We start from the raw sequence: 27546 nt of genomic DNA, 5'->3' as shown, positions 1-27546 counted from the left end.
CTTACCATATAGAAGCACTTTGTAGTTCTACAATTACTGACTGTAGTCCATCTGTTTCTCTACATGCTTTGTTAGCTCCCTTTCACCCTGTTCTTCAATGGTCAGGACCCCCACAGGACCACCACAGAGCAGGTATTATTGAGGTGGTGGATGATTCTCAGCACTGCAGTGACACTGACATGGTGGTGGTGTGTTAGTGTGTGTTGTGCTGGTATGAGTTGATCAGACACAGCAGCGCTGCTGGAGTTTTTAAATACCGTGTCCACTCACTGTCCACTCTATTAGACACTCCTACCTAGTCGGTCCACCTTGTAGATGTAAAGTCAGAGACGATCGCTCATCTATTGTTGCTGTTTGAGTCGGTCATCTTCTAGACCTTCATCAGTGGTCACAGGACGCTGCTCACGGGGCGCTGTTGACTGGATGTTTTTGGTTGATGGACTATTCTCAGTCCAGCAGTGACAGTGAGGTGTTTAAAACCTCCAGCAGCGCTGCTGTGTCTGATCCACTCATACCAGCACAACACACACTAACACACCACCACCTGTTGAGGTCAGGACTCTGTGACCTGCAGGACACTGGAGCTTCTTCAAACCAAGAGTTTCTTCATGTGTCATATTAGAACAGGGAAGGACCTTCCCTAAACTGTTGCTGCATAGTTGGAAGCACATCATTCATTTAGCATAACTGATGTATTAAACCTGTTAGCAGCTGTTGTAGCAGTAATTAGTTCTGAGTATTTAATCCTGTAGTCGTAAATCAGTGATCCGCTCTAACGTTCCACAGCAGCGTCTCCCGGTCAGTTTTCGTCTCCTCGGGACGGAGGTGACGGAGTGGACCGAGCGCAGACGCAGCGTCTGGAGTCTCGGCTAATTTCGAATCGCCCGTCCACCTGTCTCGCTCTTTCCTGTCCTGATGGTCGCAGGCTATCGAGGAACTAAATGTGGTCGAAAGTATGTGGACACCTGAGTGTTGGTTGGCTGGACGATGCATTCCAAGATGAACGGAGATCGATATACCGTCTGCAGCCGTGACTGGGATTCTCACTAGATGTTTGAGTGTGTCTGTGGGAATTTGTGCTCAGCTGGACGAGAAGTTCAGACTGTAGTTTCTTCCCCCAAACCGCTGCCGTAAAATGTTTACATGGCAGGTTTTCACTACTGTATATGTTTGAGTGTGTCTGTGGGAATTTGTGCTCAGTTTCTTTACACTGAGGGCTTCCCCAAACCTCTGCTACAAATCTAAATCACACAGCAGATATTCTACCTTTGATAAAGGAGTGTTCATATACTTTTGGACATGTGGTGTAGAATCCGTCCTCGAACGTGCACACCGGGACTCAGCAGAGTAGAAACCAGAATATTACCGTTCTGCTCTTTGATTGTGGTTTCTCCTTTCGTGATGATCGCGGTGCAGATACAGTCGGACATCTGCGTGCCAGTCGAGTCCCTGGCGAGGTGGCGCGTGCCAAGGTCCTTCCCCAAATCACTGGGATTGGCGCAGAATTAAATATGACTGATAAATAATGCAGAGCGCCGGTGCCGCTGCGGATCGCCGGGCTCTGAAGGCTCTGAAGTCGTGCTGACGGTCAGAAAGATGAGAAATGTGTGTATTTCTCTACACCCCCCAATTATCCCCCCAATTTAGTCGTATCTGATTCCCCGATTCCTCCACTCCTGACTAAAGAAGAGAGCGCAGTACTGACCGCTTCTTTTCACCTGAACCAGGCGGGTTCGTATGGAGATCCGTATCGCGCACAGAGAGTCACTCTGGATCAGCCAGCAGAGGGCAGAACTGCAGCAGTCATGCTGAACCCTCTCCGATCCTCCCTCCCTCAGGCGAGCCCATCATTGTCCGTATTTATTTCTATATCAGCGTGCAAAAGGTGGATTGGCTGCAATAAAGTGAATGTGTGTAAGTGAACAGGTGAGTTTGAGTGTGTGAGAATGTCCAGAGGCACCAGACCCACTGCCACCCTGACCGGGATGAAGAGGTTTGTGAGAATGATTGAAGGATTAGAAGCTTCACATCTGAAGAGCTTGAGAAGTCTGGATGTTATGAATTACTCGCAATGAAAGTAACATATGAGAGAGAGAGAGTGAAAACATGAGAGAGAGAATGAGAGCGATAGAGAACGAGATAGTGAGAGAATAATAGTAAGAATGAAAGTGCGAGAGAATGAGAGAGAACAAGAGCGAATGAGATAGAGATAGAACAAGAGAAAATGAGAGAGAAAGAATAAGATAGAAATCAGAGAGAGAATAAGAGAATTAGAGCGATAGAGAACGAGTGAAAATGAGAGTGAAAAATAAAGAGAGAATGAGAAAATGAGATAGAAAGTGATATAGAGATAGAGAATAAGATATCGAGAGAATGAGAGTGAAAGAGAATGCGAGATAAAAAGAGAGAATGGGAAAGAGAGACATCACGTGAGAGGGAGAGAATGAGAGAATGAGAGCGATAGATAACGAGATAGCGAGAGAATAAGAGTGAGAATGAGAGAATGAGAGAGAACGAGCGAATGAGAGAGAGACAGCATGAGAGAGAGAATGAAAGCAATAGAGAATGAGATCGTGAGAGAGTAAGAGTGAGAATGAGAGTTCGAGAGAATGAGAAAATGAGATAGAGGTAGAACAGACAGAATAAAAGTGAATGAAAGTGAGAGACAATAAGAGTGATGTAGAGATAGCGAGAAAATGAGAGAGAAAGAGAATGTGAGAGAATGAGAGCGATAGAGAACGAGATAGCGAGAGAATAAGAGTGAGAGAGTATAAGAGAGAACAAATGTGAATGAGATAGCGAGAGAATAAGAGAGAGAATGAGAGAGAGAGAACGAGCGAATGAGAGAGCGAGAGAGAGCGAGAGAAAGATGCCTATGGGTTCGTCTGCGAGTCAGCATGGATGGATGCGTCGGGCCTCATTTCCTTACCGCGGGTGATAGCACTTTTTAATTAAGGTGCGATGGAGGGCGGGGCGGAGAGAGAAAGTGCACGCGAGAGCTCCCACGCATGAGAGAGAGAGAGAGTGAGAGTGCGCCTCAGTGAGAGTGAATGATGGAAATTTATCACAGCCTCTCTATGGGCTAGCAACTTATCACTATTGTGACGCCTCTGCGGCGATAATTCTGTTAATAGAAATTAGCGCGCACACACACACACACACACGCACACACACACACACGCACACACACACACGCACACACACACACAAACAAACACACACAAACACACACATTTCACTCACATGTCTAGCTTCCGAATCCTAATGAACCGCCTAAAAGCACACGCTTAATGAATCAACTGAGATTATTACACACACACACACACACACACACACACACACACATTCACACACACACACACATTCACACACACACACACACACACACACACACACACACACATTCACACACACACACACACACACACACACACACATTCACACACACACACACACACACATTCACACACACACACACATTCACACACACACACACACACACACACACACACACACATTCACACACACACACACACACACACACACATTCATCCTCGGCTTTGTTAGACTGGCTGTGAAGACGCCGATGTACTTTAAACATTGACCTTGGTAAAGAGACCACTGTTCCATGTACTTTGTACTTTGGCTTTGGTAAAGAGACCACTGTTCCACGTACTTTGTACTTTGACCTTGGTAAAGAAACCACTGTTTCACGTACCACTGTTCCACGTACTTTATTGCACCGTAGGGCATTAAGCTCGCTCGACTGTGGTCGTGTCACCGCAGACAGACCAGTTTTGGTGGCTCTTGAATAACATCTGACCATCCAGACAAATTTCCTCTCAGGTTAAGATGACGGTCTGGTTTGGGTTTCTTTCCCACCCTTGGTAAAGAGACCACTGTTCCATGCATTTTGTACTTTGACCCTGGTAAAGAGACCACTGTTCCATGTACTTTGTACTTTGGCTTTGGTAAAGAGACCACTGTTCCATGTACTTTGTACTTCAACTTTGGTTAAGAGACCACTGTTCCATATGCTTTACACTTTTACCTTGATAAAGAGACCACTGTTCCACGTGCTTTATACTTTGACCTTGGTAAAGAGACCACTGTTCCACATGCTTTACACTTTGACCTTGGTAAAGAGACCACTGTTCCATGTACTTTCTACTTTGAGCTTGGTAAAGAGACCACTGTTCCATGTGCTTTATAATTTGACCCTAGGTTAGGTAAGAAACGGTTCCAGGTTTGTTTAGCTTCATTTACACTATAACAGTCTCCGCTCTTCTGGAAAAGCATTTGTGAGGTCAGGTACTGTTGGACCAGAAAGCTTCATTTACACTATAACAGTCTCCGCTCTTCTGGAAAAGTATTTGTGAGGTCAGGTACTGTTGGACCAGAAAGCTTCATTTACACTATAACAGTCTCCGCTCTTTTGGAAAAGCATTTGTGAGGTCAGGTACTGTTGGACCAGAAAGCTTCATTTACACTATAACAGTCTCTGCTCTTCTGGAAAAGCATTTATGAGGTCAGGAACTGTTGGACCAGAGGGCTTTATATACACTATAACAGTCTCCGCTCTTCTGGATGGGCGGTGGATCTAGACAGTTGATGTTCCAATTCATCCCAAATGTGTTCAATACAATTGAGTTGAGATCAGAGCTCTTGATTGCAGTGGTAGCTCAGCGGTTAAGGTTCAGGCCTAGTAATTAATCAGAAGGTTGTTGGTTCAGCGGTTCAAGCTCTGCTGCTGTTAAGTTGTCACTGTTGGGCCCCTGAGCGAGGCCCTTAACCCTCAATTGCACAGACTGTATTCAAAGTGGCTTTGGATAAAATGCTGTAAATGTAGAAGCTCAGCGCAGGAACCTGAAGGAGGCGGAGTGGTGATGGAACATAACAGGTCCTTCCCCAAACTGTTTCCAGAGAGCTGCTTTAGCGACTCGCTATTAGCAGCCCGTTGTTCCTGGCAGTTAGGGGGGGGGGGGTTGTACAATCGGAGAGTGGGTAAACATTAGCAGACCGCGGCGTGATGGGAGCGGGGGGTTAGTTTAGCTTTTTTATTTAGCTATAAACGGCGGAATCGTGTTAGCATTTACAGCAACTAGCGTCTAATTATATCATCCGCGCTAGTAACACAGGCCATTAGCTTCCGCGCGCACGTTTTAACGGCTCTTTTATGTAGCGGGCGTGACCGGAATACCTGTTCTGTAATCGCCGCTCTCCCGCTGGAACCGGAGCGCTAGTGATTAATGTGCTTGGTTACGCGGCGCAGTGCTAACGCAGCGACGTTTGTGTTCTCTCTCTGATCCTCAGGTGAGAAGTGTGGCGGGAAGGTGGACGCCACCGACGCGGGGTACATCACGTCCCCGGGGTACCCGCTGGAGTACCCGCCGCACCAGAACTGCGAGTGGGTGATCACGGCGCCGGAGCCCGGTCAGCGCCTCGTGCTCAACTTCAACCCGCACTTCGAGCTGGAGCGGCTGGACTGCAGGTGAGCGGCTGGTTCATCACGTCTGTGCACCGCGGGGGGTAAAGCTCGCTCGACTGTGGTCGGGTCACATGATCCTCTCATTCTTTCTCATTCTCTCATCCTCTCTGACCATCCAGACAGATTTCCTCTCAGCTTAAGACAACGGTCTGGGTTGGTTTTTCTTTCCCACCCTTGGTAAAGAGACCACTGTTCCATGTACTTTGACCTTAGGTTGATAAGAAACGGTTCCAGGTTTGTTCCTGGAATGATCTACTCTCTGAATGTATGATGTGCTCCCTGTCACTAGAACCCCTTTGCTAGGACCCATTCACTAGAGCCCTGTCACTAGATCCCTGTCACTAGAGCCCTGTCACTAGAACCCCGTCACTAGAGCCCTGTTGCTACAGCCCTGTCACTAGAACCCTCTCACTAGAACCCAGTCACTAGAACCCAGTCACTAGAACCCCTCACTAGAACCCTGTCACTAAAACCCAGTCACTAGAACCCCTCACTAGAACCCTGTCACTAAAACCCAGTCACTAGAGCTCTGTCACTAGAATGTAATCACTAGAGCCCTGTCACTAGAACCCCTTTACTAGAACCCCTTCACTAGAGCCCTGTCACTAGAGCCCTGTCACTAGAACCTAGTCACTGGAACCCTGTCACTACAACTCCATCACTACAGCCCCCTCACTAGAATTCCTTCACTAGAGCCAGTCACTAGAACCTTGTCACTAGAACCCCTTTGCTAGAAAGCCGTTACTAGAGCCCTGTCACTAGGGCCATGTCACTAGAACCCTGTCACTAGAACCCCCTCACTAGAACCTGTCACTAGAGCCCTGTCACTAGAGCCCTGTCACTAGAACCTCTTTACTACAACACTGGAACCCTGTCACTAGAACCCCGTCACTAGAGCCCTGTTGCTACAGCCCTGTCACTAGAACCCCATCACTAGAACCCCTTTACTTGAACCCTGTCACTAGAGCCCTGTCACTAGAATCCCCCTCACTAGAGCCCCTTTGCTAGAACCCAGTCACTAGAACCCCATCACTAGAACTCCCTCACTAGAACCTTTTTACTTGAACCCTGTCACTAGAGCCCTGTCACTAGAATCCCTATTACTAGAACCCCTTTGCTAGAACCCCAGCACTAGAACCCCGTGACTAGAGCTCTGTCACTAGAATGTCATCACTAGAGCCCTGTCACTGGAACCCGTCACTAGACCCCAGAATATTATTATTATTATTATTATTTTATCAGGTAAACAAAAAGCCTAAATAATGTAAAATAATTTTCTGAAGCCATAAATTCCATAACTGGAGAATTATTACCTCACCGGGTCGAATCCCAGAGAAAAGCACTTTCAGATGAATGGAATTAATCTGCTCCAGCTTGTTTTGGAGGGGGGCGACTCTAAAGCCTCCTTAAAAAAAACGGGGACGTCTGTGGTTCTGACAGCTGCAGCGCGTCCCTTCATAAAGCCCTTCAGCTCCAAACCTTATTACGCCTCATAACCTCCTCCTCCTCCTCAGCCTGCCTCTACCTCGCTTCCTTCCTCGTCTTTCTTCTCCAACTTCATCGTCCCCTCGCTTCCCTCCGCTTCACATCTTCTGCTCTCTCTCTCTCGCACGTCTGCTTGCCGTCTGTTCCTCCGCGGCTTCTCTGTGCCCGCACGTCGCTGCTTTCTTCTTCTGTCGTCGTGCTTTGATTAGGATCAGAGGCGGTCAAAAGTTTACAGCATTTGTACGACGAGTGCTGATGCTCAGTTGATGTTCCGGTTCATCCCAGATCTGTTGAGTGAGGCTGAGATCAGGGATCTGTGCAGGACGCTGTATATATACACCGATCAGCCATAACAGTAAAACCACCTCCTTGTTTCTACACTCACTGTCCATTTTTACCATATAGAAGCACTTTGTAGTTGTACAATTACTGACTGTAGTCCATCTGTTTCTCTACATACCTTTTTAGCCTGCTATTACCCTGTTCTTCACTGGTCAGGACCCCCACAGGACCCCCACAGAGCAGGTATTATTTAGGTGGTGGATCTTTCTCAGCACTGCAGTGACACTGACATGGTGCTGGTGTGTTAGTGTGTGTTGTGCTGGTATGAGTGGATCAGACACTGCTGGAGTTTTTAAACACCGTGTCCACTTACTGTTTACTCCTACCTAGTCGGTCCACCTTGTAGATGTAAAGTCAGAGACGATCGCTCATCTATTGCTGCTGTTTGAGTCGCTCATCTTCTAGACCTTCATCAGTGGTCACAGGACGCTGCTCACGGGGCGCTGTTGGCTGGATATTTTTGGTTGGTGTACAATTCTCGGTCCAGCAGTGACAGTGAGGTGTTTAAAAACTCCAGCAGCGCTGCTGTGTCTGATCCACTCATACCAGCACAACACACACTAACACACCACCACCATGTCAGTGTCACTGCAGTGCTGAGAATCATCCACCACCTAAATAATACCTGCTCTGTGGGGTCCTGTGGGGGTCCTGACCATTGAAGAACCATGGAGGAACAGATGGACTACAGTCAGTAATTGTAGAACTACAAAGTGCTTCTATATGTTAAGTGGAGCTGATAACATGGACAGTGAGTGTAGAAACAAGGAGGTGGTTTTAATGTTATGCCTGATCGGTGTATACTGTATGTAATTGCTTATTACAGCTGTTAGTGACCCTGAATAGGATAAAGCCGAGGTGAAAGAGACAACAAATAAATGAATGAATGTTGAGTTCATCCCGGGGTGTGCTAGCATTATATTAGCGTTCCTGTATTCACGCTGTTCGTCCGCTCATCATCGTCGTTTCTCCGTCTGTAGATTTTACTTGTTGATTTTAAAGCGTTTTACTCGTTTACTTTCCTTCTTATGTTTTAATCTGTGTGTTATTTTCTGAAACCGCTTTTATTTTACAGCGCGCTTTATATCCGCTCCCGGCTCGCCCTCAAACCGCCGTGTGTGTGTGTGTTAGCGTGTGTGTGTGTTAGCGTGTGTGTGTGTGTGGGGGTGGTAGGGCGGCTGGAAGCCTCTTAATGGCCTCCAGAACCTTCTTGCCGTGATAAAACCCCAGATTGAAAATGCGCTTTCTGTTTTCAAACAGAGCCGCGCCGAAGCTCCTGCCTTTATTTATTTATAGGACGGAACAAATGGGGCTTCGGCGGCATTAATGCTTCCAGACTGTGGCTTTCCAGTAGAGGGATAAACACCCACCCCCCCCATCCATCCTTACCGCCCCTTACCGCCCCCCCAGCGCAGGTCTAAGACAGACAGACGGACGACAGACGGACCGGGCCGAGGGCGGTGAGGCTGTTTTCGTTCTGCTGTGGCGGTGGAGGGGTGCAGATGCCGGTCACGGTCGTGCCTGGCTGCCATGTGGGCGCGGTTCTGTTGTTGGGATTTTTTTTCTTTGCCAGACTGGGTTCCAGAGAGGGGGGTTTAGCAACCGGGTTTTAGCGAGGGGGCTCTAGAGAGGGGGTTCTAGTGATGGGCTTAAGTGAAAGGGTTCTAGAGAGGGGGTTCTAGTGAGGAAGTTCTACCGATGGGGTTCTAGTGATGGCCTTTAGTGAAAGAGTTTAAGTGACAGGGTTCTAGAGAGGGGGTTCTAGTAAGGGGTCCCAGACTGCCTCGGTTTTAGCGAGGGGATTCTAGAAAGCGGTTCTAGTGAGGGGATTCTAGAGAGGGGTTCTAGCAAGAGGGTTCTAGCGAGCAGATTCTAGAGAGCGGTTCTAGCGAGCAGATTTTAGCGAGGAGATTCTAGTGAAGGGGTTCTAGTGAAGGGGTTCTAGCGAGCAGATTCTAGAGAGAGGATTCTAGCATGGAGATTCTAGAAAGGGGGTTCTAGTGAGGGGATTTTAGCAAGGGGTTCTAGCGAGCAGATTCTAGAGAGGAGATTCTAGCGAGGGGATTCTAGTGAAGGGGTTCTAGTTAAGGGGTTCTAGTTAAGGAATTCTAGTTAAGGGGTTCTAGCAAGCAGATTCTAGAGAGAGGATTCTAGCGAGGGTATTCTAAAGAGGGGATTCTAGTGAAGGGGTTCTAGTGAAGGGGTTCTAGCAAGGGGATTCTAGAGAGGGGTTCTAGTTAGGGGATTGTAGAGAGGGGTTCTAGTGAGGGGATTCGTTCTAGTGAGGGGATTCTAGAGAGGGGTTCTAGTGAGGGGATTCGTTCTAGTGAGGGGATTCTAGAGAGGGGTTCTAGTGAGGGGATTCGTTCTAGCAAGGGATTCTAGAGAGGGGTTCTAGTTAGGGGATTCTAGAGAGGGGTTCTAGTGAGGGTTCTAGCAAGGGGTGTATAGCGAGGGGGCTCCAAAGAGTCACAGCGCCTGCTCAGGCGTCTTTAGGTCGAAATATGGTCGCCTCAAGCTTCCTTTGTTGCCATAACAGCCTCTGCTCTTCTAGAAAGGCTCTTGTTAAACAATCAGGCAATGATGGTGCATGAGAAAGCCTGGCTTGCAGTCGTCATTCTAATTCATCTCAAGAATGCCAAGTAGGGTTGAGGTCAAGCTTCTCTACACCAGCTTGGAAACGGTTGCCTGTTCCTGTCTCTGGTCCATTTATGAAGGTACTGTGGCTCCAACTGGCTCCACACTTCACTTGATAACTGGGGTTCCAATTCATCCCAAATGTGTTTGATGGGGTTAAGGTCAGGACTCTGTGAAGACTCTAGTGTTCCTCTACACCGTCTGTACGGGCCCCTGGATTTCACACACGGGCGCAGGGGCTACGCTGGAACACCTACCACATGATGGGAACGTATGATAGTTTAGTCGAGGTCAGTAAACATCCAGGGTGTCCAGATATTTATGGATATACTGTATATGCGAGCCGTTTTTTCGCCCAACGTCTATTTTTCTCCGCGCGCTTAAAAACGCGTCGTCAGCACTTTGCAGCGGGGCCGTGATTGATGGGCCCGGCCCGGCGTTAGAAGGAAGGCGCGCGGACGTGCAACGCAACACCAATAACATCCACCGCGGTCCTGCAGCCCCCGACCGAACCAAGGTCGAACCCGGAGCTCCGTCTCCGCAACCTAATTTACACCCGTCCGTCCGGCTGATGGCTCGGTTCAGACGCCTGAGCCGTGCTGCCCGATCACTTCGTCACGGAGATGCCCGCGTCCGAGCGCCCGCTCCGGCGGTGGATCTCATCCCAGAAGGTTCGGGCCGCCTGCCAAACGGCTTTTACCTCCGGGGGTTTGTGAGCGGATTGATGTGCCGTAGATGCAATAAAAAGGTGGATGAAATATTAGGCTCCGGCTTTAATGTGATCTCCCGCCGACTCGCCCGCCGACGGGGGGGAAAGAAGAGCGAGAGCGGCGGAACTCCGGTTACGGGGGAGGGGGGTTCTGTGGCTTTTTTTATTTCTCTCGCCTCGTCAGACCTGTTATCACCGCAAAGGTTTTAAATTAATAAATAAAATGTTTAGGCTTTTTAATATCACGTCCAACAACCTGATAAATGAGTGTCCAGATACTTTTGGACATATTGAGCACTTGTAATCTAAACAACAGGTTCAATCTTAAAGCTAAAATGGTACGAATGTTACCTGAGGCGGACGAAAGTATCGGGACGCCTCTTTTTATTTATGATTTCATGTCTTACAATCACAACAGTCCATTAAATTCACCTTTAAATTAGAGCAGTGGAAGCTCAGCGGATAAAGAACTGGACTCGCAATCAAAAGTTTGCCGGTTCTAGCCCCACTTTAGCCAAGTTGCCACTGTTGGGCCCCTGAGCAAGGCCCTTAACCCTCAATTGCTCAATTGTATCCAGTGATAAGTGCTGCAAATGTAAAACAGTCATTACTGTATATAAAAGGAAATATGCTTTCAGCTTTGCAGCAACAGTTTAGGGAAGGTCCTTAACTGGTCCAAAAGCTCAGTTTCAAAACGCCTGGACCTCAGCCCCATTTAGGAGCCATACAAATACCCCCCAAAAAAACGCTACGCCAGAAATGAGTTCACCCTAAGGAAACGAACAGAGTAACGTAGTGTATGCCGTTAGGTGCCGGGAGGATTGTACATCTGGGAAACTAAACAGCCACTGGCTAAACGGACGGTCCAGCATGGAAGATCGACCTCTTCTGGCCGTTTACATTCACCTGCAAGCCAGCGGCCACTCATTTAATGATGACGATGTGCAGATCCTTGACAAGGAGGAACGCTGGTTTGAACGGAGAGTCAAAGAGGCTCCTCATCTACGTGAAGAGGAAACGACCATCCCTGAACCGGGGAGGGAGCCTGAGAGTACATCTCTCACCCTCTTACAACGCCGTAATAGGAGCTTTACCCCAATCATGTGTGAAAGACACACATGACCGTTGTAATTAATGCTCATTGTGATTTGCATATGGACCTGATCACCGGTTCCATTGTTACAAATTTCCATACACATACTATAAAGTCTTGTGAGAAGCTTCTCAGAAGAGGGGCAGTTGTTCCAGCTGTTGCTTCCCTCTGTATAACAGGAATAACACTGTTCAGAAGATTTCAGAATGTGTCTTTGGGAACTTGTGCCTGCTGGATGAAAAGGCTTTGCTTGTAATTGACGTATCAGTTGGTGGTTAATGATTAGGAGGGGCGTCCAGATACTTTTGCTCTCACGCAGGCGCTCTAGGGGGGGCAGGTCTTTCTCTGGAGTGCCGCGTTTATCCGAAATGTTATGTTCTGAGTCGGCGGAAAGAAGACGGGAGCGTCTTAGATCTGTTTAATGTGAGAGCGCCACCCAGAGGTCAAACAGTTCGATCAGCTTTTTAAAACCTGATTAATAGCGGCACGACTTTAATTTTATTTCTAAAATACCTCGAGAGCCGTTTCTAAAATGGTAACGGGCATCCGTGCTTCTAGTCCTTAGTGACCCAGGCAACACAAACGACGAATCAAGACGAAACATGAAACGAAATAAACTTCATTAATAAAAACCATGGCAATCTGGTCCCACTGTGGCTTACAAGATGTAACGTAAAGCCTCCACAAGGGGGCACTTGTGTACAAGTTCATTTTAAGTTTATGTGCCAGTTAAAATGTGTTGATTTAATTATTATTATCTTCATGATGCTCTCCAAAACGTCTGCTCTGGGGCGTGGCCTCATATTTCAGCCCCGACGACGTCCGCGCTCATCCTAGGTGCTAATCTATCGACTGACGCGGGGGTCGCTAATCCGTGAGTGCGCTTTTACCCTCTCGCTGTTAGGAGGAGAACGCCGGATCAATAACCCTAATGAGGAATCAATCGCCCGCATGCCGGTGAGGTCATGGTCAGTCGGGTCACCGGACCCTGAGATTGAGGCCGGGGGCTCGGATCACCGCTTCCATCTCCACTGTTGTACTTCTCATGTGGTTCTTTATTCCATCTTCCTGCTTTAATACTGAAGTACTACCGCCGCCGCGCTTCACAGCAGGTGTAGTGCTGCTGGGCTCGAATGCATCAGCAGGAGCTTCTCACTCGCCCGGTGGCCTCCAAACCCACGGTCACGTAAAGCTCGCTTGACTGTGGACAGTGACGAGTGTTCCAGCAGCTTCTTGATTTTTCGTTTTCATTCATTCATTCACTGTCTGTTTTACCCCCGCTTCATCCTGGTCAGGGTCGTGGTGGGTGCAGTTCACTGGGCGAAAGATACGTAGGATTGGGAGATTTAAACAATCTAAGATAGGAAACGCCCATCACAGGGCAACACACACACTCACACACACACACACACACACACACACACTCACACACACACACACACTCACACACATATACACACTTAAACACACACACATACTCACCTGCACACTCACACATATACACACACACTCACTCTCAAAGACACACATGCTCACACACACACACACACACTCACACACATACACACACACACACACACACACACTCACACACATACACACACACACACACTCTCAAAGACACATGCTCACACACACACACACACACACACACACACACTCACACACACACTCACACACACACACACTCACACACACACACACACACTCACACACACACACACTCATACTCACACACACACACACACACACACACACTCACAAACATACACTCACACACATATACACACTTAAACACACACACATACTCACCTGCACACTCACACATATACACACACACTCACTCTCAAAGACACACATGCTCACACACACACACACACACACACACACATTCTCACATGCTCACACACACACTTACACACAAACTCACACACATACTCACACACACACACTTATACCTATACATACACACTCACTTATACACACACACTCACACTCACTTACACACACTCACACCACATTCACACACTTACACTTATACACTCATACACTCTCACACACTTACACACACACTCACACAAACACCACATTCACACACTCACACACACAGCAAACTCCACACAGAAAGGACCCGGACCGCCCCACCTGGGAATCGAACCCAGCACCATCTTGCAGTGAGGCGCCGTTAGCGTTAACATACACCAGTGATCAGGTTACAGTTTTTGAGGATGATGATGAGATGATGAATCTGTGTAATTGCTGTCTGGCTGACAGTCTGTTTTTGACGCTCGTCCATTTGCGCCGTTCTCGGTGAATATAGCGCCGGTCAGCAGTTTTCTTCCAGACGAGGATGAAAGACACACGGACGCTCTGGGCTTGAGCCAGAAGGAGCTGAAAGACTAATGAACCGAGGGCGGCCCGCGTTACCCCCCGTCGAGCTCGACGTCTCTCACCTTTAGCTTCGCTCGCTCGGTGACCGCGAGCCGGATAATAAGACGAGGGGAGCGGCGTCTGTTGTTGTGTTTCCGTCCGGATGATCGGGTCTTCTGGGCCGGCGAGCGGCTTATCTCTCGGGGACGAGCCGCCCTGAAAAATATCTGAAAAACAACGAAGGTGTGAAAAGCAATTAACAGCTGGAGGAAAAACAACGGAGCGGAGAGATGGGGGGGGGGGGGGGGGGGGTGATGGGGTTAACGAAAAGTGTAAACAAGAGCTTGTCTACACATGAGGCTCCGTACGTCGAGGTGAAGGTACAGCTCATTAAAAACGTGGAATCGTTTCAATCTCCCGATCCTGCGTCCCCGTGTTCATGTAATCTGTGGACAGTGTTTGTTTTAAAGGGAACGTCAGTGATTTCTACTAAGAGGTTCATAAAGTTTGATGGATCAGTGCCACACCCACACATACTACTGGGACCTCCCACATGCCTTTATACTGAACCGCTCCTTCTTTCCTTAGTCGCTTTTTATCATCCAGTCATCTATGATGCCTTTCTGCAAGGCTTTGAAGGGAATGTGCCTGTAGGAATCTGTGCCCATTCAGTCAGTAGGGTCACGGGGGTTGTGTACTGATGTGGGAGGAGAAGGGCTTCCCTAAACTGTTGCCACAGTGTTAAAAGCATATCATTTACCTTAGGCTGTGTTATCGTTACACACCTGTTAGCAACAGAACCAATTCAATAAATTACTGGGGTGTTAAATTCACTCATTAGTGGGTGTCCACATACTTTTGGCCATATAGTGCAACAGCAACTCGCTCTGATTGGTTGAAATTGTCGGCCACTCTTTATGTCCTGCAGAGGCGACTTCTTCGAATGAATCAATCAATCAACCAACCAACCAATTAACCAACCAGTCAGTCAATTAAACAACCAACCAGTCAGTCAGTCAAACAACCAACCAACCAACCAACCAGTCAGTCAGTCAGTCAAACAACCAGTCAGTCAGTCAGTTAACCAACCAACCAACCAACCAGTCAGTCAGTCAGTCAGTCAGCCAATCAGTCAGTCAATCAAACAACCAGTCAGTCAACCAACCAACTAACCAACCAGTCAGTCAGTTAACCAACCAACCAACCAGTCAGTCAGTCAAAAAACTAGTCAGTCAGTCAAACAACCAGTCAGTCAACCAACCAACCAACTAACCAACCAGTCAGTCAGTCAGTCAATCAAACAACCAGTCAGTCAGTCAATCAAACAACCAGTCAGTCAACCAACCAACTAACCAACCAACCAACCAGTCAGTCTGTCAGTCAGTCAGTCAACCAACCAACCAACCAACCAGTCAGTCAGTCAGTCAGTTGCAGCTGATCATGTCTGTTTAGGTGCCCGGCTGGACAATAACTGAGTCTCTGCTGTCGGCTAGTGCTTTAGACCACTGCGCCACCTGAGCGCCCCCCCGCCCACCCCCCGTACGTTTAGTGCCGGGTGAAATCGCTGGTGTTTGATTCAGTAATGAATGTTTTCATGCTGCATATTTTGATGTGATTTTGCTCTCACAGCTACTAAAGATCACAGGACTCCACCGCCCGACACTGCCAGTCCAAGAACCTCGGCCAAATCGATCACAACCTAATTACACCTGCGCAGGACGCAGAGGCTTTTATCTTCACCGTGTGTGTGTGTTTATATTCGATACTCAGTTAGAGTGGACGGCGTCGCTCACGTGGGGTTAAAAATACCCGGACGCTCCAGCCGTATCACTTCTAATATTTTTATATCAATGACTGACTGAGAATCAGCTGCACTGAATGCTTGGCCTGATCTGTGGGATCTCGGCAGGCTGTGACGCTAAGCCTCTCCAGTGTTGTTTTTGCTCTATGCTTTGGGTCACTGGTGTGTTAAACTGTTTGGTGAAAATGGGCGGTTGTATCTATTCAAAATCAAACTCACACATAAATAAATGATCTTTTCAGATATGTGTAAACAGTTTGGGGAAGGCCGTTTCTCTTTCCTCCAGTATGACTGTCCTGCTGTGCACTAAGCGAGAACAATAAAGACGTAGTTTGGTTTGACAGGTTTGACCAGAACGCTGACCTTTAATCCTGCTAAAAACCACTGGGATGAATTGGAATGTTGGTTGCGAGTGACGCCTTCTTGTTGTTCTTTGCCCGTATAGGCATAAATTCCCACAGGAACACTCCAAAATCTTGTGGGAAGCCTTAAACAAAGAGGATTGTACCGTATTAATACCCATGTTTTGGCTCAGCGTGAGGTGTCCGGATACTTTTGGCACACCCGGTGGGTTCGCGGCGGGTCCCACTTGCCGTGGATCGCAGAGAGAACTCGGGCAGGGGTGCACAAACTTTGCCACATGTGTAATACTGAGGTACAGTAGGACGTCTCGAGGCTCCGTCTGTCTGGGGTCTAAATTTGCGCCGCCGTACCTTACCTCCTGCGAGCGCCGGGTCGGTGCCGCCCGAGCCCCGCCGCACCTGTGCCCCCGTGTCACGCGGAGGGGGCGCGAGTAGTGTCAGGTTTACCCACACTGACCCCCCCGGCGCACACTGACACATTCCTGGGGAGACGCGGCGGTGCCGGCGGTTCTGCACACGGGCGGAAGGAGGTCAGAAATGTGCCTCGTCATGACTTTATCCTCTTTTGGCCTCGCCGGAGGACTCGACACCCGCGGGGGGCCTCCGGGGGCCAAACGTCACGGACCGCCAACTGGCACAGCGGAGGAGTCTCGACTTCATTACAGGGGTCAGCGAGGATTTGCGGTCAGTGTGGACAACTGATCATGAGCTTGATGGACGTCTTGGTTTGAAATCATGGGCGTAAAAATTGGAGTGTGTCTGTGGGAATTTGTTCTTTAGAGAAAGGAGCGGTTGTGAGGTCAGGCTGAGGTCAGATGAGAAGGCCTGGCTTTTAGTCATTGATTTGGTTAGTCCGAAAGTCGTTCATTCGGCATGTCTTTGTCTTTGAAAACAGAGGTGCCGCTGTCCCAGCAGAGCGCTGATTTTGGAGTGTGTCTGTGGGAATTTGTCGCTCATTCAGCATGTTTTAGCACTGGAACAGGAAAGGACCTTCCCCAAACTGTCTGAAAGGCCGTATGTGTACATTGCTGATGTTCACCGTCAGTGCTGAACTTGATGGACAACTTGGTTTGAAATCATGGACATGGAAATAGGGTTTCTATCGCTGTTCCAGCCGAGCGCTGATTTTGGACCGTGTCTGTGGGAATTTGTGCTCCTTTAAAGAAAAGCGCGTTTCTGAGGTCAGGCTGAGGTCAGACGAAAAGGCCTGGCTTCTGGTCATTGATCCGGTTCATCCCAAAGTTGTTTATTCGGCATGTCTTTGTCCATGTGCCACTGTCCCAGCAGAGTGCTGATTTTGGACCGTGTCTGTGGGAATTTGTGCTCCTTTAAAGAAAAGAGCGGTTGTGAGGTCAGGCTGAGGTCAGACAAGAAGGCCTGGTCACTGATCCAGTTCGTCTGAAAGTCGTTCATTCGGCATGTCTTTGTCCGTGGAAATAGAGGTGCTGTTGTCCCAGCCGAGCGCTGATTTTGGACCGTGTCTGTGGGAATTTGTGCTTCTTTAGAGAAAGGAACGGTTGTGAGGTCAGGCTGAGGTCAGATTAGAAGGCCTGGCTTACGGTCACTGCTCCGGTTCATCCCAAAGTCGTTCATTCGGCATGTCCTTGTCTGTGGAAATAGAAGTGCTGCTGTCCCAGCCGAGCGCTGATTTTGGACTGTGTCTGTGGGAATTTGTCGTTCATTCAGCATGTCTTTGCACTGAAACAGGAAAGGGCCTTCCCCAAACTGTTGCACAAACTCACCCCTAGTAAAGGCTGTATGTGTAATTAGGTGGCTTTTATTTTCAGTCCTGACCTCAACCTCGAAGAACGCAAAAATGTGGGCACAAGTTCCCACAGACACGGTCCGAAATCTCATGGAAACCCTGTGTACAGAGTGAGGGCCGAATATGATGGTGTAGAAACGCTCGGCCTGATCTGCTCGATCTCATCAGGCCGTGACGTTAAGCACGTATTAAGCACCGGCGGTTTCGTTATCGCGTTACGTTTATCATCCCGGAGTCACGACGCGCCCCGGTGACGAATATAAACGCCTCTGTTGTTGGTAAACGCGGCTTTTGAACGATTTTATCTCCCAGAAATCAATCGATGCGCCTATAAATAAAGTGATAATGCAGTTTGCATCCCTGATGGCGTCATCTCCAGGACCTCAGGACGCTAGCGCTGGTTAGCGGTTCTGAACACAAAGCTAATTGCTGCTGAGAAGAGGTTCGAGCGCCGGTCCGTTTTTATCTTAGGAAGACGCGGCGGCACCAGGCCGTGCGTTTACGGGACGTTTCTGCTCCCCGCGGGGATATTTTGGGGAGGTGGGATATTATCGGGGGCGTTTCGGTCGGGCAGCTGGATCTCGTCTCAGCGTTTGAAGTGACGATGGAGGAATGTGCTGTTGTTACGGTGAGGCAGCTGCCAGTCCAGGGTCAGGGGGGCACCGGGTCAGACTCGAGTGAGCTGTTCCGAATTCCGACCGTGGTCAAGTCAGTTACCTCAGGCCAAAAGTATTAAGACGCCTCTTCTAATGACCGAGTTCAGGAATCTCACTCACCCTGATCATCATGACTGTTCCTCTGTGAAAGCCAGAACTTCCTGACCTACATCTGACGTCCCAGAAGATTTTGTTCTCTGGTGGATCTTGCTGGCAGGATTTGGGTTTAAGTGTCGCCTTAGAGTCAGAGGTCACTGCAGATCAATACAGACTGACGACCTGATCAGAATGAACAAAAATTTTAATATAAAAATTAATTAATGCTGTGCTTGCCAGATCTTAACCAATAATAATAATAATAATAATAATAATAATAATAATAATAATAATAATAATAATAATAATATGATACAAATAATAATAATAATAATAATCTAATAAAAAAAATAAAAAAAATAATAATACAATAATTATAATAATAATAATAATTATACAATAATAATAATAATAATAATATAATAATAATAATAATAATAATAATAAAATAATAATAATAATAATAATAATAATACAATAATAATAATAATAATAATAGTAATAATAATAATAATAATACAATAATAATAATAAAATAATAATTATAATAATTATACAATAATAATAATTATAATAATAATACAATAATAATAATAATAGTAATAATAATAATAATAATACAATAATAATAATAAAATAATAATTATAATAATAATAAAATAATAAAAATAATAATAATAATAACACCAATAGTAAAATATCAACAATAAAAATATTACAAAATAATAACAACTTTTCATATTAAATGATAATTATAATAATATTTAAAAAATCAACAATAAAATATTTAAAACATATAATAACAACAATAATATTAAAATATAATAATTTAAATTACAATAAAATAATATTTAAAAAAATAATAATTAAGATAATAAAATTAATAATAATAATAATCAACAATAAAAGTATGAGGTAAAAATAATAATAATAATTACAATAATAATAATAATATTATTAAAATAAAATAAACAATAAAATACTAAATAATAATAATAATAATAACAATAACAATAATAATAATTTAATTACTAATGTGATAGTTTATTGATCATAATTTAAATATGAAATATAAACTGCGTGGGCTTGATGGTGCCACCAGCCAGGGGCTGAACATCGTTGGTGGCGTCTGAGGAAGGAAAAGCAGATAAACTGGGTGGTTTAACCCTGGATCCTGTGCTGTTTATGTTGTATAATGATTTATAAACTGGGGGGTTTAACCCTGGATCCTGTGCTGTTTATGTTGTAGGTATGATTTTATTGAGATCCGGGACGGTAGTTCGGAGTCGGCGGAGCTGCTGGGGCGGCACTGCAGTAACATCGCTCCTCCTGCCATCATCTCGTCCGGTCCCGTCGTCCTCATCAAGTTTGTGTCTGATTACGCTCATCAGGGAGCCGGATTCTCACTGCGCTACGAGATCCACAAAACCGGTGAGTGACCTTTAACCTTCATTCACTCACTCATCCATTCATCCATTCATCCATTCATCTATCCACTCACTCATCCATTCACTCACTCATCCATTCATCTGTCTACTCACTCACTCATCCATTCATCCATTAATCCATTCATCTATCCACTCACTCACTCACTCACTCACTCATCCATTCATCCATTCACTCATTCATTCATTCATTCACTCACTCACTCATCCATTCATCCATTCATCCATTCATCTATCAGTAATTAATGAATGAATCCATTGACTTGCTCACTCATTTATTCATTCATTGTCTGTCTTTTCACTGCTTCATCCTGGTCAGGGTTGCGGTGGGTACAATTCCTTGGGTGAATGGCAGGAATCACCCCGACAGGTCGCCCGTCCATCACAGGGCAAACATACACACACACACACACACACACACACAATTAACCATTAATCTGACTTTACGTCTTTGGACTGTGGGAGGAAACCGGTACTCCCGGAGGAAACCCACACAGACACGGGGAGAACATGTTGAACCCAGGACCTTTTTGCTGTGACCACCGTGCCGCTAGTTTAGGAAATGATTGTGGTGCGTATTTTGGCCACGCTGGAGAAGATCGTTCTCGGCGTGATCAGATGAAAGTTGGTTTGTTTTGCAGCGGCGCCTCTGTAGGGGGTCGGTGAGTCGCTCCTCGTAGCTCGGAGGGTTTCTCATCATAACTCTGATAACTCCAGTCCAGCTTTGTTAGTGACTGTGTTTCCTCTCTGCTTCAAGAGGTCATGTGACCTCCATCCTGCAGCACGCCGGTCCTAAGACGCCGTCACCCCTACAACCCCCCTCCCTCCACAAATTACCCCGCCGTGATCCCAGACCAATTAAACATCAAGGGAGAGAGTGAAGAAGATAAAGTGAGTTTAGGGGAAATGGGAGGGGCACTGAGGGGAACGATTGGGGGGGGTTGGGGTAAAATGCTTTTACTCTTTTCATCCCTCCGCAAACATGCCAGGAATGCCCCGATAATTACACCGTGATCTCCCGGCTCCGGGGACGCATGAATTCTTGCAGGAGCCGCCGGTGCCAACCGTCAGATCCATGGCATGAGACCGTAAGCGTTAGTTTGGTGACCGGGTGGATTTTGGGCAGGAGATCCGACACATAGCCAACGCTTCCAGTAAGAAACCAGTGCAGATCATTCCAGACTGGTGGACTTCAGGTCCAGGATTACAGGAGAGCAGGAGCTCTGTGGTGCAACAATCAAAGGACCCTAGCCTCATGGTGATGTGAAGCTTGCTCGACTGTGGACAGTGTCACCCAGTTTGCTCCAGCAGCTTCTAATTAACAGCTGATCTGTTTTTGCTGGCTCACGGATCACATCTGACCGTCCAGGCGATTTTCCCTTTAGTACAAGGTGACAGTTCGGGCTTTCTGTTGAACCTTGGCAGAGACCGCTGTTCCACGCAGCTATAAGATGGAAGTTTTGAAGTGTCCGTCATTCAGTCACAGATAAAAAGCAGCTACAGAAATCAGAAAACCTCCTTTACATGAGTATGTAAACTTTGACTTTAATAGTACAAGAAGTACACCAAGAGAACGGTACAGGTCTAAGTGATTGACCCTATAGAGAAGGGATATTTTCCCTGTATGGTTAGGGTCCACAGGTTTGGTTCTGACTGATCATGTGATCAATATGCTGGAATCTTCCTGTTTTGAAGGGAGTGGTGACATCTAGGGTGCTGATCTGCCCGTCCACATGGGTCAAGGTTTTGGACCAGCGTGTTGGCCTGGGTCCTCCAGCGTCCTCCAGCGCCCCATCAATAACAGGAAATAATATTTTGGGAGAACAGTGTTCGATCAAACAGGCTCCTACCTAGAAAAGTTTGAATCTAAGTAACTGTCGACCTCTCCAGGCATTTAACAGACCCTAGTGGCTGTGTCTGAGGGAGGGAGGGTCAGGGAAGGTGTCTGCCGCTGGTTTAGGCTCTGTATAGAAACCCATCACTGTTCGGTGGAAAAAGAAGCAGAGTGGTGCCTGTACTCCTTTTGGAGGGTGAGTGAGGGACTTTTCTCAGCCTTCGTGGGGGGCGGTGCAAGCGGGAACCAGGTCCTAATTGGTGGAAAAAGAAGCATAGCGGCGAGTGCATGAGTTTCTGAAGGGCCGTGTGGTGGTGCAGGTGAGAATCCATCACTGGTCGGTGGAAACAGAACTGTAGTGCCGACTGCACCCCGTTTGGAGGGGGCGTGGGGGCTTTTCCCTGCCAGCGTGGGGGCGGTGCAGGCGTCAAAAAACGCGCACCAAGTAACCAGAGGCGCCTGGGTTGTAAGAACGAGCAGAAAAATGCTCTGTAAAAACTGAGTGAAAGTAAAAACGAGCTGAAACCTTGACTAGCGTGGAACATGCGCGCCGCTGACAGGAGGACGGGCGCGTGGGCGTGTTTATGCCACCGCGTACGCTCTCCGTACGTCTCGGGCGCCGCGTCGCTCTCTGACGGCTGTTCCGACTCACCGCGCTCTCTGGTTTATTTTCAGGCCGAGCAGCAGAACGGCGTTTACAGACCGAGAGGAGAAACAGACGTGAAGTCGGAATTCTGAGACGTCGGGTCGCGATTACGCCTGTTTGGGGAGGGGGGGAGGAGAGGGGCGAAAGGGGGGCGGAGAAGGGGTGAAAGGGAGGGGGGCGAGGGCGATATTCGACACAGATAGGGATCTTTTCCAAACGCTCCTGCTGTTTTGATGTTTGTTCTGGATCTGTACTCCTCCTGACACTGAGAACATCGAGTCCGGACACGACGGGCAGGAGATCAACATTTTATTTATTTATTTGTTTATCTTTTGGGAGGGGGTGCGAGGGGGCGGGAGGGGTGCGAGAGGGGGGTGTTTTTGACCCAATTTGCTCCCTTTTATATTTTGTTGATGACCAGCGTGGGTGTTACGTAAGGACGGCGTAATGACTAGCAGCTCTGTTTACCTCCTCTAAATATTTGGATGTTCCGTCCTGTTAGCGTAACAGCCAGATCTTATGTTCTCAGCGTTCACTTATTTTTTCTTTTTTTAGTCGTATCCAGTTCCCCCGGATTCCCTGGAATTTGCAGACCTGCTAAAATCACTTTGATCAAATAAGATCAAAGCGAGATCACAGGATTTAGTTTACTTCTGTTGTCAGTAAAAGTGTAATAATTTGGTAAACATTCGGAACACGCCCTGGACGGTCACGTGTTTACTCATACGCATCTAGGGGGGCGTCTGGGACGTCTGACTTTGCAGCAACAGTTTAGGGACGGTCCTTTCCTGTTCCAGCACGAGACATGAAGAAAAGCTGCACAGATCCCTGACCTCAGTTCCACTTAACAGCTCTGGAATGAACCGGAACGTCAACTGATCCATCAGTGCCCAGCCAAATAATGCCGTCACAAATTCCCACAGACACACTTCAAAGTCTGAGACGTTCGGCGTGTGACCAGTCACCCATTAGCCCTGTTCGCCAGGCTAATCTTATTTACCTCTGACCCCCGTTACCCCGCCCTCCACCTCCCTCCACTAAGCTCCTTCACGGGGGAGTCGGGCGCACCTCCTTAATACATCCCAGAGCCACCTCACCCCACCCTTTGCCCCAGAACACAATCCTACCCTCCCTTAATGCCCCAATTTTTCTGCCCCAGTTCCATCACAGCAGATTTTAACGTACCAAGGCCACGCCCATGCCCACCTCCCCACCCCTGGTCACCTGATCATGACACTGTTGCTATGCGTGATAGACCATAGTCCACCGCGCCCCCCACCAAAACGCCATCATCAGGAACGATTTCTGACAGGCAGCGTTAAGTTAGTATCAGTAGCTGGCACTGCGGGTCCCGTGTGCCCGCTTAAGCACGTTGGCGCACCCGAGGGACGTCAGAAGTGTGCCACGCTCTATATGTGCCACGACTCTTCTGGGTCAGGCACCCACATGTGGATAGAAAGTTTAAGGCAGGGTTGAGACCGAAGTTAATCGTCTAAAATCAGGCACGACATTTAGGTCACGCCCGTCTCCAGATCTCACTCATTTCTGCAGCTCTTACTTTACTGTGACTGAACAAAACCGTTCACAGTCAAGCGAGCTTTATTCTGCCGCTGACTCAGGGGCTTCAGTGCAAGATGGAAAACCACGTCTGCGGTGCCACTCCATCCCTATACAAACAAATCCAAGCATCTGAAGGCTGAGGGCCTGGCTCAAGGACCCAATTAAACTGTAATGGGCCTTGAACCCGTCACCTTCTGATTACTAGTCCTGTACTGCCTCTCAGCTACCACTACCACTGCTACTCCAGAGTCCAACACCAGTGTGGTTTACACCAAGGTCTCTCAGTGTCTCTCATTTCTTTTTACTCTCTCATTTCTCATTTGCTCTCTCTCTCTCATTTCTTTTGCTCTCTCATTTCTTTTCACTCTTGTTTCTTTTGCTCTCATTTCTTTTCACTCTCTCATTTCTTTTCACTCTCTCTCATTTCTTTTCACTCTCTCATTTCTTTTCACTCTCATTTCTTTTCACTCTTATTTCTTTTCACTCTCATTTCTTTTCACTCTTATTTCTTTTCACTCTCATTTCTCTTCACTCTCTCTTGTTTCTTTTCACTCTCATTTCTTTTCACTCTCTCATTTCTTTTCACTCTCTCTTGTTTCTTTTTACTCTCATTTCTTTTTACTCTCTCTCATTTCTTTTCGCTCTCTCTCATTTCTTTTTATTCTCTTTCATTTTTTTTTGCTCTCTTTCATTTCTTTTTGCTCTTTCTTGTTTTCTTTTCACTCTCTCGTCTGTCTGTCGGCTGCCCGGCCAGGTCGGTAGCACTGCTGATTTTTGAACTACTGCCAAGTGTGAGCTAGCTTATCAGCCCGCTGCTCCACCTGAGCACCTTGACCCTGACCATACTGGACTTTAAAACTGTATCAGGTTTAAAGAGGTTTAAAGGTGGTGCCCTGTGATTCTGCCACGTTCAGACTGAACCATTATAGTACCAGACCGGGTCTCTACGTACTTCTATCTTTTAAATGAATATAAAATAAAGAATATAAAATAAAGAATATAAAATAATGAATATAAAATAATGAATATAAAATAAAGAATATAAAATAATGAATATAAAATAATGAATATAAAATAATGAATATAAAATAATGAATATAAAATAAAGAATATAACTCTACGCTTTGTGGTTTTCCAGGTTCGGAACACTGCTTCCGGAATTTCACGGCGCTGTCCGGCGTGATCGAGTCGCCCGACTTCCCGGACAAGTACCCTCACAACCTGGAATGCTCGTACATCATAATCGCCCCCCCACAGACAGAGGTCACCCTCACCTTCAAGACCTTCGACCTGGAGAACGACCCCCTGCTGATGACCGAGGGCGACTGCAAGTACGACTGGCTGGAGGTTTGGGACGGACTGCCCCAGGGTGAGCCAACACACCTTCTGCATCTTCTGCATAGCTCAGTGTGTCGAGTTTAGTTTTTTGGTAAATTCCACGACCCTCGAAAAAAATGGGTCGCAAAAAAATAATAATAATTAAATAACCTCGTATGCGAACGCCCCCTTGTGGAGGCTTTGTGTTACATCTTGTAAACCACAGTGGGACCAGATTAGAGAGAGTAGGATGCACACAGCGAGGTAAAAAAAACGAGGGGGCAAAGAGGGAGAATAGAGTAATGACAATGTGGCCTTATTCTGGAGGGGAAAACAGGCTGGCATATTCTGTGCCAAGTGCCTTTAGGGCCTGGCTCAAGGGCCCAACTATTGCAATTTGACTGTAATGGGGCTTGAACTAGCAACCTTTTGTGAGCTACCACTGCCTCCATAAGAAATGTTTATAACGCCTGCATTAGCAAACCAGATCACATTGGATTAGTAATGGTCAGAAACGAGCGGGATTTCAGTTTGAAAGTATAAATCTGCTTTAGTTATGCATTTTCTCCCAAATTTAGTCATAGCCAGTTACTCTTCTGCTCTTCTGGAGACCCCGATGGCGTTTGCAGAGGTTATATTTACCTACGGACCCCTTCTTATTCCCCTGTACTTTGGTGTATTCGCATATGAGGCCAGTCTTGCGCAGGGAGAGTCACACGCTGATCTCCACTTCTGTACAGGCACCTCGGGCTACTAACCAGGGTCCTTACACAGCGTCGAAGACCCCACCCACTTTTTAGTCCTGTCTTTTCCCACTCAGCAGACTAGTGGCCGGTTTTGTCTGCTGCACTGCCCGCACTGCTGATCGTGCCCACTAGGGGCGCCCAGTCGACCGGTAGCAGAGCTGAGATTCGAACTTAGTGAGCCAGGGTGCCTGGCATGACCAACTGTGCCTGATATTTGGGCTCTAGAGCTCCGGCTGGGTTGGTTGGTGGTAGGTTGGCATATTGGAACACCGCGCCAACCTAAACACCCTAAAGTGGATTGTTTTTAAGTATAATGATATACTGTTAGTTTAGTGTAGTTTAGGCGTGGTTAATCATGTTTGCCAGTCGGAAGAACCTGCAGATCAGCGCTTGTTTGAAATGCCAACTTTCCAGTTCAGACTCCCACGTGCTGATCCTGACCTGACATCGATTCCAGCACAAATATCAGATTTATTTCTTATTTTTCCTCACATTCGCTCTCTAGCCGAGAGAAAAATCCTCCTCACGTCCCTGGAGGAAGGATCTGCCTCAGATAAGGAAGGCCGAGGCGAGGCAGAGCGCCCGCGGGGTTTAAAGGGGAGAGTGAGTCAGGGCGAAGCGGAGTAAACAGGAAGTGAGTTGTTGAGGAAAGCCCTGGCCTCGCGAAGGTGTTGAAACGTTTTCTTTTGATCCCGAGAGCTCGACATACAGGCGGCGTTAAACACCCGCTCACAACTGTTAAAGAAGTGAAATATTCCGCTAGTGCATCAGCTCAAATCTCAGCTCTGCTACCGGACTGGGAGGTAAGGTCGACAGGGTTTCCTTTCCGCTACAGAAATGTGACAGGATTCAGCTCTGTGTTTATATCCAGACGTCTAGATCTGAGGAGAGCTGATCCTGGATCAGTCGGCTGTAAGAACGCAGCTCTCTGATCGGATGTTCTGCTGAGGAAGGAACGGCGAGCTGTAGATTGACTTTACATCCAGATCAATAAGAAGTTATTAGCGGCTGAATTAACCCGGAGTTTCGCTCTCCGTCCCGTCAGTCGGCCGTGCAGGAAGGAGCTTGTACTCGTTAATTATAAACACAGACGTAATTAAGCTTTAATTCTACTCATACAGCCCTGAAGCGGTTCTGCCGTCCAGAGTATGTGGTGAGCAGCAGCGCTGAGGAGGATCATGGGTAGGGTTTAGC

General features: G+C 47.2%; 1 protein-coding gene across 1 annotated transcript in view; it reads left to right on the top strand.

The window, feature by feature from the left end:
* The window catches only part of nrp2a (neuropilin 2a), a 68873-nt gene that overhangs the window by 3023 nt on the left and 38304 nt on the right, over window positions 1–27546 (top strand). The window contains exons 2-4 of the mRNA XM_063009374.1: window positions 5314–5491; window positions 20054–20235; window positions 25428–25658. Of these exons, the coding sequence (XP_062865444.1) occupies window positions 5314–5491; window positions 20054–20235; window positions 25428–25658 (591 nt within the window). The remainder of the gene's footprint in view (window positions 1–5313; window positions 5492–20053; window positions 20236–25427; window positions 25659–27546) is intronic.

Source organism: Trichomycterus rosablanca, chromosome 15, assembly GCF_030014385.1.
Source record: "Trichomycterus rosablanca isolate fTriRos1 chromosome 15, fTriRos1.hap1, whole genome shotgun sequence".
NCBI classification, from domain to species: domain Eukaryota; kingdom Metazoa; phylum Chordata; class Actinopteri; order Siluriformes; family Trichomycteridae; genus Trichomycterus; species Trichomycterus rosablanca.
The sequence above is the reverse complement of the archived record's forward strand: the minus strand, read 5'-3'. Positions and strand labels throughout refer to the sequence as shown.